The sequence below is a fragment of the Mirounga leonina genome, unplaced genomic scaffold, assembly GCF_011800145.1.
Source record: "Mirounga leonina isolate KUSES-001 unplaced genomic scaffold, KU_Mleo_1.0 Mir_101529, whole genome shotgun sequence".
Classification (NCBI taxonomy): Eukaryota; Metazoa; Chordata; class Mammalia; order Carnivora; family Phocidae; genus Mirounga; species Mirounga leonina.
In genome coordinates, this window is record NW_023270143.1 from 437,646 (window position 1) to 452,117 (window position 14,472).

The window sequence follows — 14,472 nt, forward strand, 5'->3', positions numbered from 1 at the left end:
AGGCCCCATTTCTTACCACTGCAGCTCCAGAAATTACAATGCTTTCTTTAGGGTCTTTAGAAAATAGCCGTTTGAATGCTCCAGTGAGACCAGGTGCTATAGGCACAACAGTGATGTTAAGGAGTTTCCATTAATGACCAGAGCCAAATAAATCAAAGAGCTTGGGCCCAAAGGACTCAGGCCAGTTTTCTACTTCCACATTTCACCTGTGCCTAAGTTTTCCTCTTGGGATCTATTCCATTTCATAGTACATGGATGGCATCCTGGCCCTGCCCCCGCCCCTCATTTAATACAATTCAAACACATTTACTGAGCATCTACTACTAAGCATATCATCTGTGCTCCTCTGCAAAACAGACAGCATTGAGGCAAAGATCTAAAGTACTCACCCACCCACACCGCTTGGGGGTTTGGTTCAGCGCCGCAATAGGGGTATGCTGGGTGATCTGCCTCCCTACCTGCATCTCTTGTGAACTGAGCACCTCAGGCTGCCCAGCAATCACCACTGAGTCGGTTTCAGCCTCCCCATCCATGATATCCCCATCTGCCACCTCTGTCTGAGTGACATCATGATCCTCCTCCTGCACTTCTGCTTCCCCAGGCTCGCCTGAAACAATCAACCAACCAGCAAAATAATCAAAGGGTGCCTATGTGCAGGGCACCACGAGGCAAGCATGAAGACAATAAGGTCCCTTCCCTGGGCAAATTTACAAGTTCTCAGAAAATAAATGAATGGGTGACAAAGGAAAAGACAAGGCTACGTGTGAGGATAGCCAAATAAGGCTGCAATTTTAAGGAATTCTTTGTGGGGCAGATTCCCACGCCACTATGACAGATCTCTGGAAGGCCAGCAAGTTCCCAGGGAAACAATACCAAGCCAGAACAGTTGTGATGCGATGTGCCCACAAAATAGCTATGCCCACCCAGCCAGCTCTCCAGTCCATTGGCTCTGATTCCCTACCTGGGTCCTGCTGGTTGCTATTGGAGTCTTGAGCAGTTCCTTGGGCATCCTGCTCAGACTTGCTCTTGCTAGAAGCACTCTTGCTGCCAAAAAGGCTACTGGGCTGGTTCACAATTCGGGAAAGTGTTTCCAAAGGCTTCAAAGCAGCATTGACTGTGTTAGCCATGTTTGGACTGAGATAAAGCAAGATACAGAGATGGACTTAGCACAAAAATCCACACTAAAAGGAACCAAGGCTCATCAGAGTAACTGATTCCAGGGACGGGGCATGGAGGGTACAAGGTGAGTCTGGGACATCTTGTTGTGCCAGAGGCTTTAAAAAATTAATGGGTCATCATTACCACAGGCCAAATTTGAGATCACTGAAGTATCAAAAATAATGATGGTAATGGTATTACATTAAATATAGAAAGAATCCGCAGCCACAGGGATACAAATAGGCAGAAGGAAATCTTCACTATAAAAGAATGCCTGCCTGCTAATAAACAGCAATGAGAAAGTCAGAAATCATCACTTTTCAAACAGCAATATAAGTGGTCCAGGCAAAGATCACCAATAAATGCTAAAACTATGGAGTTAAAAATCTTCAGGGCATAGGATATTCATATAATCTTCATGTGAACTCAAAGCCTCACCTCATAAAAAACTTACTAAGTACAAAGGGGGACAGCTAACCTTTAACTATGTGATCAAATTTAGCATTACCAATAATGGGACAAATTAGCATTATGTGTCTCCTGTGATGTACCAGTAAGGGCAAACATCACCTATGTACTATTCATGCTGGAAAGTTTAACCTGAACCTAAATATAAGGAAGCATTGGACAAATCCAGACTATGGAATATTCTACAAGACATTTGGCCTTCTGGATTCTTCAAAACAGTCAAATGTCATAACAAGAGACATGTGACAATCAAATGCAATTAGTGATGCTCATTGGATCCTGGATCAAAACACTCTACCCTCAAGGTATAATACTTAGAATAACTGGGGATATTTGAATATGACATACAAACTGAGTACTGTTACATCAATGGTAAAATTTCTTAGATGTGATGATATTCTAGCCATGTAAAGGAATGTTTATTTTTAGGAGACACATGCTGAAGTATTCACAGGTTAAGCATCATGTTGTTTGCAATGAACTTCAAATGATTCAGCTCCTAAAAGGGAGAAGGAAGGGGGAACTCAAGCAAATAGGACAGAAATGATAACCACTGGTTAATCTAGATGAAACATACAGTGCTCACTCCTGAGTTTGAAATTTTTAAAAGTTTTAAAAAAATTGATGAGCTTGTATCAAAAGGACAAAGAAGTCAACCTGAGGAGGCCCCATGGGCCAAATGTATAATGAAAAAGAATGACTGCAGTGATCCAAATAATTCAATCACTGATTAAAAAAATCAGTGAAAATAGAAAATCGAAAGCCAGAGAAAGTTGTATTTGAGGTGGTGATTAAATCTATTGATTACTCTAAAAATTGGTGACTTAAGAAAGTTTTTAGCCTGCCTTTTCAGTAGGAACTGTATTTCAGGGTAACCAGACCCCCCACCCCCTTGAACAGAGACTTTGTCACACAAAAATGTGAGCTAATAGTGTAGAAGGAATGACAGAAATTATAAAGTTGTCATTGATAATCCCCGAAGAAATTGGCACAGGAGAGGATTATCAGTTAGTGTTAAGATCATTAATTAGGTATATGGCTGACAGGAAATCAAACATTTATACAGTGCCAAAATACTAACAGATTACTTTCTAGTAAGAAAGGGGAAAATATAACAGTACGATGATGATTATCACTCTAGTAGTCAGTTTTACCATGATTTTTGATAGTTCAAAGAGATGTGTCTCCCCATGACAGAGTATGAGATACGTATCATTTATGATATATCTTAACCAATAATTTTAAATTGCTCCACTAAGCTTCTAGATCTAATTAGAAGTTTAGAGAAAACAGGGAGTAAAGGAACAAGTTAAACGACACTGCAATGGACCAAATCGAGAAGGCAAAACATTCTGTAGGACAGCAGGCCTGATCACCTCAATAAATTAGTGTTACTAATAGAAATAAAATGAAGATTAAAAAAATTAAGGTTCTGTGTTAGAATAACAGAGATTCAGAGGACATAACCAGATGTAATGCAAGGTCTGTAACTAGATTCTGGTTTGGACAAAAATTTTTGAATATAGATTTGGGCATTATATAGGATGAAAAATTACTTATACCAGAAGGTAGAGATAGTAACTGAAAAACAAAAAAAAACAAAAAAAACACACCCAAAAAACCCTAACCCAACCCAGGTTACACAACAGCATATATAATATCGTTTTAGTAAAAAAAATACATTTTGTATGTATGTGAAGAAAACCACTCAGAGATATGTGGTAAGGTAACAGTGATTGATATCTGAGTGGCAGAAATATGGTATCTATTTTTGCTCATCTGTAGTTCTCATGATACACATATAATCTTATAATAATAGGTTATTTTTAATTAAGGTGGGGGAAGCTTGGGAAAAAAATTATTCATATAGTCCAACTCTTGAGTTTTCAGAAAATGAGAAAACTAAGGCCTAATGTAAGGCAAGTGCCTTGCTTAACCACAATACTAAGAACTCAGGTTCCCACCTATATCCAAACTTTTCCTATCACATTGGTGGCTCACTACTCATCTGACGAGGGTACAGAAAATATAAGCAAATGAAGAAATAAAAGCAGCATGACTAAAGAGAGGGCAAAAGCCTGTAGCTGGAGTTCAGGAATAATTTTACCTGGACAGGTCCAGGCTGTGAGGCACTCTTGCCAGGTCATTAACCAGTCCCTTCTTTAGGAAGAGTCGAATGATGTTGTTCATGCCGTTGTGCTGGGTCTTGGCTGTGGCACTGCTGTAGAAGCTGGAGGTGGAGGGGCAGGACTCCATGATAGTACTGATGATACACATCACTGCCTGAAGCCTGGGAGAGAAGTTTAACACCTCTATCATATGAATACTGCCTGTTCTTTGGTGTCTTCACTAACTTGTCTTTGGTGTCTTCACTAACTTGCCTCGGATAACCCTCCTTGAACATTGAACAGGTGAGAGCTCACTCCCTGAGTGGTAGCATTCTTAATTTTCTTTACGCTAATTTATTTTATTTTTTTAATTTAAAAAAAATTTTTTTTTTTTTTAAGATTTTATTTATTTGAGAGAGAGAGAATGAGAGACAGAGAGCATGAGAGAAAGGAGGGTCAGAGGGAGAAGCAGACTCCCTGCTGAGCAGGGAGCCCGATGTGGGACTCGATCCCAGGACTCCAGGATCATGACCCGAGCCGAAGGCAGTCGCCTAACCAACTGAGCCACCCAGGTGCCCCTATTTTTATTTTTTTAAAGATTTATTTGACACAGAGAGAGTGACAGTGAGAGAGGGAACACAAACAGGGGGAGTGGGAGAGGGAGAAGCAGGCCTCCCGTGGAGCAGGGAGCCCGATGCGGGGCTCGATCCCAGGACCCTAGGATCATGACCTGGGCCGAAGGCAGACGCTCAACAACTGAGCCACCCAGGCGACCCTCTTTACACTAATTTAAAAAGTGAGACTGAATACCCTGCTTAACTTCTTCAAGACCTCAGAAGTATAATGAAAACATCCCTTTGCTTTTTTCTCTAAGCTGTACCCTCCTCCAAATGTAATCAGCACTCTAGGTATTTGGAAGCACTAGAACTATTTGAGAGGACCAGAGAATACACAGTGCCAGTGGGACCAGAACTCTTGTTCAAGTGCAAGGAATCCCATGGACAAGGAATGGAGTAAGGGGATGCTATTGGTTATTAGCACTACATCAGGCATGGATTTTACCTGGCATGTTTCTCTGTACTCTCAGCCATAGCCAGTGCCCGTCCCAGGGCTGCTTTTACTTCATTCACAAGGGCCACTTGGGCATCTGTGCCACTCCCTGCAGCAGCCAGGCTTGCGAGGAATAGGCGGGCCAGGGCAGGTGTGTCCTTGTCTTCTGCATTCTGGGTATGTGGGAGGAGGTGGTCCAGAACAAAAGCTAGCACACTGCAGTCCTGAAAAGTCATTAATCATGACATTTACTCACAAGCATAATTATGCCATATTGTCTGCATATCAACAAGGTACAAATACACAAAGTTGATCCTTGAAGTCATCCAGTCAGTGATTATCAGGTCTACTTTATAGATGAGAAGACCAAGGGTTGAAGGTACAAGCTAAGTGAGTAGCAAATCCAGATTTTATGCTTTTAAATCCCATTCATTTCTCACTACACAGTTTATGCACCTTTATTTACATGTCACTTGGTATTTCTCAAAACATTTATATGTGTGATATTTGATGGAACTGTTCACAGTAAACCTATAGAACAGTTAAGCCAAGTTCAATATTTTCCCCATCTGACAGATGGGTAATCTGAGGCCCAAAGAAACATGGCCTGCACAAAAAACTTAGCCAATGGCAAGGATTCAAATCTTGATTCATAATTGAGTGCTGTAATTCCTTCAGTATTCAATTAAATTGTAATATTTACCGATACCTACAATATGCTAAGGACCCTGGACTAAAAATTGGCAGGAGTTGAAAGAGAAACAGCACACAGATATGGATATGCAAACATATTTAATGCAGAGTTATACAAAATAGCAAAAAAGGCCCAACAAGGGAAGGAAATTAAGTGAGACTTGTTCCTTCTCTCTAACAACAATTTCTGCCCTGGTAATTCCTTATATTAGAAAGGAACTTAGTTCTGTTGTCATTCAAGCAGATTTTAGAATTAGAAAGAGATGATGGCTGCACAACAATGAATGTACCCAATGCAACTCAACTATACACTTTAAAATGCTTAATTTTATGTAAATTTTGCCTCAATAACAAAAAAGCACTGAAGAATTCTAAAGTCTGGATAATTAGATAAGGTGACCTGGTTAAGATGGAGCTTATTAGAAATAAAAATTCCCCAGTAATGAATAAAATATAAAATTGTATAAATATGTTATAGGACATTATTAGTAAAAACTGGAAAAAAAGCTTTGCAATTTGGGAAAGCAGTATGATGTAGTAAAGAGACTTGGATTTGTAATTAGAGATCTGGGTTCCAATTCTAATCCTGCTCCTCTGCAGCTGGCTTTGAGCAAGCTAATCTTTCTGAGCCTTCTCTACTTCTCCGTTAAGGGTAGCAATACCAATAACCTTCCAGTGCTGAGGTAAGGATCATCAATTGCATTTGTAAAGCACTGGTGGAGTACCCAGTACCACAAAGTAACATGACACATATTAAACACACACTTAATAAATTTGCGATTAAAAGCTTTGAAATAAAATGCCTAATGTATATTTAATACACATAACTCCACAAAAGACTTATATCCAGAATATGTAAATAATTCAATAGAAAACAAGAATACAAGACTTGGACTCGTCACAGGAGAATATCCAAATGGCCAATAAAGACAGGGATATATTAACCACAATGCAATACCACTACAAATCCATTAGATCAGCTAAAATGAAAAATGAGAAAAATACCAAGTGTTAGCAAGGAGGTGAAACAACCTGAACTCCCATATGCTGTGCTTGGTGATAATATAAATTGACACAACCACTCTGGAAGACTTTTGGCGCCATTTGCTAAAGCTGAAGACACTAGCAATTCTATTCCCAGGCATATACCACCTAACAGAAACATAACAGTTGATCCTTGAACAACACGGGTTTGAACTGTGTGGGCCCACTTATACGCGGATTTTTTTTGATAAAGTACCATACTATAAATAGATTTTCTCCTTATGATTTTCTTAATCACATTTTCTTTTCTCTAATACATATAACCATACAAAGTATGTGTTAATTGACTGTTTAGGATATTGGTAAGGCTTCTGGTCAACAGGAAGCTACCAGTGAAGTTTTTGGGGAGTCAAAAGTTATATGCAGATTTTTCAATTGCATACATGGAGGGGGGAAAGGGGTGGGGTGTCGGCAACCTTAACACCCCGCGTTGTTCAAGGGTCAACTGTATACGCTCACCAAGACATGTATAAGAATGGACTGTAGCAACACTACTTTAATACCTGTAAATGGAAAACTACCCAATTATCTATCAGCACTAGCATGGATAAGACTGTGTTACATTCACACAGTGGAACTCTATACAGCAAATAAAACTACAACCGCACAGAAAAATGAATCTTACAAACATCTTAAACAAAAGAATCCAGACACAAAGGAGTATGTACTATAAGATTCCATTTATATAGAGTGCAAAACTAATCTATGGCAATAGAACTCAAGATAATGGTGACCTTATGGAAGCTTAAAGGGGAGGGGAAGATGTACAAAGGCATGAAGGGGTAAGCTTTTATGGAATCTGTAACATTTTAATTTGGGTAATGGTCACCCAAGAAAAACTGATGAATTATTCAGGAATTGTGTATTTTTGTATGTATTTTAAAAACTTGGATTAAAGTCAAAATAGCTTAAAAAATGGCAGCTGCTTTCTTATTCTTTGCCTGCAACATTATTGTCCCCACTCTCAGACCCTTTACTGCTTACTAACCATAAAATTACAATGTGACCCCCCCGCCCAAAACAAGGTCCACTTTATGAAAAATAAACAAAACAAAACAAAACCTCCCTGGGCACCCCTCTTACATATATAGGAACATGATCCAGTTTCTTTCTTTCTTTTTTTTTTTTTTAAAGATTTTATTTATTTATTTGAGAGAGAGAATGAGATAGAGAGCATGAGAGGGGGGAGGGTCAGAGAGAGAAGCAGACTCCCTGCTGAGTAGGGAGCCCGACGTGGGACTCGATCCCGGGACTCCAGGATCATGACCTGAGCCGAAGGCAGTTGCTTAACCAACTGAGCCACCCAGGCGCCCCATGATCCAGTTTCTTAAAGTGTCCTCTCACTTGAAAAATCTAACTTAAAGATAATTCCCTATCAGGACATATAAAATATGACTTCATTCTTCTCATAGCTCTGATAGACATTTAGGCTTTCCTTATATTCCACATTACAAATACTACTAACCACATCAGTTATCGCTGCACGGGTGTGAGTATACTGGAAGATAAACACCCATATTCTTGTGTATTTGGCTTATTCTACTGTCCCCTAGACACCCTTATGCAGACAAACCACAGATACTTTTCAAATTCTACCTTCACTCTTCAAACCATTTCTTCTTCTAACATAAAAGGAATAGAAAACCCACACAACAACGAGTCCTTGATTTTGTCTTCGTCTTCCAATTCTTGTCTATTTCTACCTTTAAAACATCTCCTCAACTCACCCATTTTTTCCTGTAACTTCACCAAGATCCTGTATTACCTAGATTGCTATCTAGATCAGATTCTTAATTGGTCTGACTCCAAACCTTGCCTTTTGCAGTCGCCACACTGCAGACCAAGTGGTTTTCTACGAAACAAATGACAAATGGCACCAACTCACTCCCTGTAATGAGCCTGATAGCACATCACTGGAAAACGCCTAGCTTCTTCAATGTTATTGCAAGAGGCCTCTGCCTTGCAACACTGGGCTAGCATGCATAGGTTCCTAGCAAAGTGTCTGACACATTTGTATCCAAATGATGACAGTATAAAATCTTAGGCAGATTGGAAATATTACCTCTTTGATCAGCTCAGACTGGCCCACAGTGTAGCTGTAGTTGGCAATCAGGGTAGCAATACCAACATAGGACCTCACCAACTCTGCCAGAAGACGAAGAATAGTGGAGGTGGGCATTAAAGGTTTGCTGCCCTTGCCTTTCTGCTTGCCTTCCTCAGAGGCCCGGTCCCCTTCTTTCTCTTTCTTCCCATCCCGAGACTCCTCTGGAGTTGATGCTGTTGAGAAAGAGCCAAACTCTGGTTTAATTTCATACTGAAATATTGGCAAACATCAAGCCTCATGTGCAAAGAGAATATTACTTCTCCACTTTAGGACACTGGTACAAACTGAATGTCCTCATCACAATGCAGTGGAAGGACAGATAGCTAGGATGATAGGTCTCAGACATAATATGTAGATATAGTACAGCAGGGAGGCTATGTTCACGTATCTTCTGTCACTCCCCTTCTTTTACACATAATTTTATGCTCCAGAAATACTGTACTAATAGCTCTCCCAAAGATGCCTTATGCACTCTTTTACCTTTTCCTTCCCACATGTCTCCCTGGCACATATTTACTTATCTAGCTTAGCTCAAAAGCTGATCTCCTCTATGAATGCTTTCCTGTCTCATCCAGGAATACTGAGATGCTATTATATCACGTGCCCTCTATACTTTATCCCAGCATGCCTCCATTCCAGCAGTTGTATCAAGTACAATTGTCTCCTTGCTTAGATCTCAAAGATCTTCCCTATCCAAGAAGCAGCAGCTCTTGGAAGCTTTCACATGACATTTCTCTAATTGTTGGCTAAGCAGCCAATGGGCTCTGATGACACTGCTAGAAGGCAAGAATCTACCACACAAACCTTAGAGCTAGAATTGTGTCACTGGCACCAAAGCTCTATAAACCAGCATGAAAGCCAACAAAATATATGGGGTGGTTTAAAGAGTAGATCTGAAGGATCTTACCATAGAAACCATTACTTGGTTAAGTCACAGTTTTATTAATTTTAGCATATAGAAACCCTTTATTTACAGAACACTGAGCTCACTCTTGAGAAAAGTTCACTTGGACAAGTAAATGCGAAAATTATGCCTACATTCCCATACCCCCTTGCCCAGGATACCCAGTTTCTTTGTCCTCTCGAGAAATAAGAATGAGAGAGAGAAAGTAAACCATTACCTTCTCCTTGGGATGTCCCAGATGTGGAAGTCTCAGTGGAGGCACCATCTGCAGCAAAGACCTGACTCTATGGAAGAAGAATACTCCTGAGCCATTATTAATTTCAAAGACAGTTGTCCCTAAATGGTAGGATCCCTTCCCAGGGTACTCATTGTGAATGCTACAGATTCTCTTTGGCTGATCTTTTAATCACCTTTACCTGCTATATACTATAATCTGTGGGAAGCCATCATTATAAACAGTGACTGGGAGAATGGGGAGCAGGGGCAGAGGAAAATGAGAATGAAAAATGAATTTAAGGAAATGTTTCCAATCCAAACAGAGAAAAATCCCAGGGACACCTTAAATTTATCTTCATTTACAGGCCACAGATAATTTACAGGTACATCAAAATTAATACCTTTGAAATTTCTGTAGCATAACCCTAAATACGGAGAGAACATATAGGTATCGGAAAGGGAAAAGGAAACAGGAGGTTGGAATTGACTTACATTAATGGAAAAACCTGACTGTGCATCAAAGTCACTGCTCTGACGAGTAAGTGACCGGTACTGCTGGTATACATCATCCCCCATGTCTTGTAGGAGTTGGCCAACCTCTTGGGTCATACCCCCAGGTTTAGGGTCAGATTTCTCTGCTAGAAAAACAAACAAACAAAAACAAAACTCATTTGTAACTGTGCAATGTTAATGCCTATTTGGCAGCTTGGTCAATTTCACTCCAACTAACTATGACTATTTATATAGTGATATTGCCAGGCTTTCACTTAAGAGGAGAAATGTAGTATAACCAAGAGAGCATGGTTGAAAGGCTCATTCTTTCACTAACTAGTTTTGTGACCACAGGCAATTTACTTTCCTCAGCTGTCACTACTAAGCTTAAATGAACATAGCTGGTATTATGCCTAATGCAACGGAGATCAATAAATGGCTGCCCTAGCTATAATTACTTTTTGGGGTAGGGGAGGATATATGAGGTGGAATAAAGGTTCTATGGTTGTAGAAGAAGCAAGGAGCTATGGATCAGAGTGCTGAATGGATGAAAAGCACCAAAGACTCAGATTTTCTTGACTTAGTAAAGACTATATTCATCAATTTTTGGCAATTCTGTGGGACCTATCAAATAAATATGTCCCAAATAAAATCCAGAAGGATATGATGGGAATGAAAACTAGGTTCCAAGTAATTCATTCATGACTTTCCCAGTACTTACAAGCAGCACCTTAGCTAGAAATAAAGGTGGATTGGGATGGTGCTCTCAAAGGTCAGAAAGCCTAACCACACCTTCTAATACTGATTCCAGTTTTTTGGGAGATAAAGATGTTTTTGTTTCTGAGAATGAAAACATTAGACACTTCTTGGTATTTAATTTTCTGCCTACAAGATATTATCTCCTCTTTAATCTTTGTTTATTCTTCCCTCTGTAAGGGATGGACTCTCATTATGTCAGCATTCTCCTCATCCTTATCATTTAAAACTTATTTCAGAAACCACTTGTTCTAAGAAACTTTCCTACAGGTCGCAACCCCCACCAGGTCAGGTGCCTTGCTCTAGGACTCACCACTATTTTGCCATCTGTCATAATGTATGACCACTAGTTTTTTCAGAAAAGGGCATCATATGTCTTACTCATCTTGATTCCCAGTACATGGACACATAATGAGTGCTCACTAAGACTGGTTGGTTGAAAGATCCTGGCAAAGTGCCCAGGCTCCTGAGGTACATTAGCTACATACCTTCCTCTGGAGCATGGTATGCAGCCAGGGCATTCAGCATATCATAGATCACTTCCTTGATAGTATCAGGAATGACAGGCAGAGGCGAGGGCTTCAAAGGGGTTGTCTTCACCAGCTGTACAGCATTAGGACCTTTAATTCTAAGGTTCTCAAATTCATCATCGGAAGCTAAGCCAAAGTGAGACACAGAAAAATCAGTCAATGGTGAACCAGTACCTACACCTGGTTACTGATAAAGACTCAGAAGGGGGCTCGTATAAACACTGTAAGCTTGGGACAGAAGGCCATTTACGGTGTTTACGTAGCCTACTAGAAAATCTGGCTTTTACTTTCCCTAAATCCCACAGGACTTATTAGAGCAGTACCAAATAGTAAAAATAATACAGGCAAAAAAGAGTATATGGGGCACCTGGGTGGCTCAGATGGTTAAGTGCCCAACTCTCTTGATTTCAGCTCAGGTCATCTCAGGGTCATGAGACAGAACCTTGAATAAGGCTCCACGCTCAGCGGGGAGTCTGCTTCTCCCTCCCCCCCATGCACACAAATAAATAAATCTAAAAAAAAAAAAAAAAAAAAAAAGAGTACAGTCTTTGCAGTTGGGGAGACTTGGTTTTGAAATCCAGTTCTGTTACAGGATAATGGCCAAATTACTTAAATAAACCTTATTTTTTTCATTCCTAAAATTTGAGGATTAAATGAGATCACACATGAGATCTGCCCAGCACAGAGCCAGGCACATATCTGAGGCTCCCAAGATAGTGAGTCCCCCTTCCCAACCTACCTTTTATTTTAAAAAGAAAACCCATAACCCTACAGAAAAGTTTAAAGGTTAGTATAATTAACACCCATATACTTTTCATCTAGAATCACCATTTGTCTACCCATAAATTTATCTACCTGCACTTAAGATCAAAGATATTTTTCTACATACCCACAATACCATCATAACACCCAAGACATTTAACAAAGATATAATTATCTGACTATATATAGTCAGTATTCAAATTTCTCCAAATCTCCTTTTCTGGGTCCAGAATCCCATCATGGTTGATAGTTCTTTCTAGTTTCCTTTTAAAACCTAGGAGAACCTTGCATTTTTCCCCCTTTATAACAATATTTTTGAATAGTCTAGGTTGGCTGTCTTACAAAATATCTCACAATTTGCATTTAATTGTTTCCTCATAATTAAATATAGGCCAGACATTTTGAGTAAGAACACATTGATGATACTGTGTACTCCCTACTGCATCAGGTGGAGTCATCATATGTTCACTTGTCCCTCAATTACCACTTTATCTGTAAACCATTCACACTGTATATAAGCTCTGCTGTCACACCAAGACAAATTCTTTGAAGGTAAGGACTAGACTGAATGAGTCCTTGGTATCTCTGGCAGGGATTACCACAGGGCAAGTAAGAAGCTACTGAGTACTTCTGAATTGGCCCATGACCAACTAGTCAATGTCCCAACACTTGCCTAAGGAGGCTTTCCAAATTATAGATCTCCTCAAAGAAAATCTCGGGTTATACTAGACCATAGACTTCAATGTCTCAAAGGCCAGGAGAAGGGGAAACTCACCAGTTCCTGAGCCTCGAGGGGCAGGAAGGGCAATGCGGATACAGCAGTTGGCTACTTCTGTGAAAATGTCTGGATTGCGGCATGCAGCTGGCCCAAGGACACGAAGGATGTAGTTGATCTCCCGAGAACCAAGGCTGCCGGATACAACACCAGAGGTCGTGCTACCAGCTCCACTTGTAGCTGCTGAGCGAACCACCTAGTAAAGAGAGAAAGAAACACTGCTGATTAAAGGCCATTTTCCAAAAATACAATTGCATTCAAGGAAGAGTTACCAAGGATTAAAATACTATCCAACTCTGCCTCCAGACAGTGGATGACAGCTTTAGATTTTTGAGAAAGATGCACTTGGTCTTTTAAGTCCCATTCCTTCCTGATTATAAAAAAAGTTACAGCATTCGGCATATCCCAAAACTATCAATTATTACACCAGATGGCATATGATCTTCATAAAAATTGGGAAATGTATCTAGACCACTGATCATCCATCTAAATTATAGCTCTCACATATAAGTGCCAGCTCCTAGCCTTCCCAAATGCTGTCCCAATTTTAAGCCAGAATGGTTCAAACTCTAAAAATATGCAATACGGTATCTTGGTGCTTAAGAACAAAATTAAACGTTTTCTTTATGCCTCAAAGTCAATTATCAGTCTCAGATAGCCACAGGAAATATCAAACTATTTACAAACTATTGCTCTGATACTTCAGGGCTTACACATAATTATGCTTTTGGTCTTCTCATAAAAGGACAGATCAATCAATAGAAAATACAGGAAAGAATAAAGAAAATAACTCCACTGTATTTTCCATTATTTATTCCTTTGTGAGCTATGTTCACAAAAACAAACATCTTTTGCAATCTTAATGCTTTTCTTACCAAATCAGGCATGCTCTTTAGTTTAATGTATTAACCCCTTTATCTTGCCTGTAAGGCTACAATTATAAACTCTCATTTTTTAACAGAGAAGTATAATTTCACTATAAAGAATGTGCTATAATTTATCCAGTCCTCTGCTGGACATTTGATCTCATTTCTTGTTATTACAGCCAATTCTACAGTGAACATTCTATATGTGCCTCGACATACTTAACTTCCAATTATCAAATAAATTCTTAGCCATAGAATTTCTAGGTCAAAGGATATCTTAAACTGACAGTACCAAATTGCCCTCCAATGTGGCTGCACCAATTTCCACTCCTACCAAAAGTAAGAGTATGCCTGGTTGTCCACACCCGTACCTGCAATGGATATTATCAAGCATTTACATTTTGCCAACTTGATATGTTAAAACTGCCACTGATCTTCCTTTGCTCCCCACACCCCCAAATAAAATTAAGCTTAGAAAGTTCTTTTTTTTAAAGATTTTATTTATCTGACAGACAGAGACACAGCGAGAGTGGGAACACTAGCAGG

General features: G+C 39.6%; 1 protein-coding gene across 8 annotated transcripts in view; it reads right to left on the reverse strand.

Annotated features, from left to right (window-relative positions):
- Window positions 1-14,472, reverse strand: part of HUWE1 (HECT, UBA and WWE domain containing E3 ubiquitin protein ligase 1) — a 162,678-nt gene that overhangs the window by 27,171 nt on the left and 121,035 nt on the right. For all 8 annotated transcript variants that reach the window (XM_034987900.1, XM_034987503.1, XM_034987653.1 and 5 more), the window contains 9 exons: window positions 13,061-13,256; window positions 11,482-11,649; window positions 10,238-10,383; window positions 9,747-9,813; window positions 8,584-8,798; window positions 4,797-5,008; window positions 3,734-3,916; window positions 962-1,134; window positions 459-607 (listed from right to left, as the gene is read on the reverse strand). In XM_034987900.1, the coding sequence (XP_034843791.1) occupies window positions 459-607; window positions 962-1,134; window positions 3,734-3,916; window positions 4,797-5,008; window positions 8,584-8,798; window positions 9,747-9,813; window positions 10,238-10,383; window positions 11,482-11,649; window positions 13,061-13,256 (1,509 nt within the window). The remainder of the gene's footprint in view (window positions 1-458; window positions 608-961; window positions 1,135-3,733; window positions 3,917-4,796; window positions 5,009-8,583; window positions 8,799-9,746; window positions 9,814-10,237; window positions 10,384-11,481; window positions 11,650-13,060; window positions 13,257-14,472) is intronic.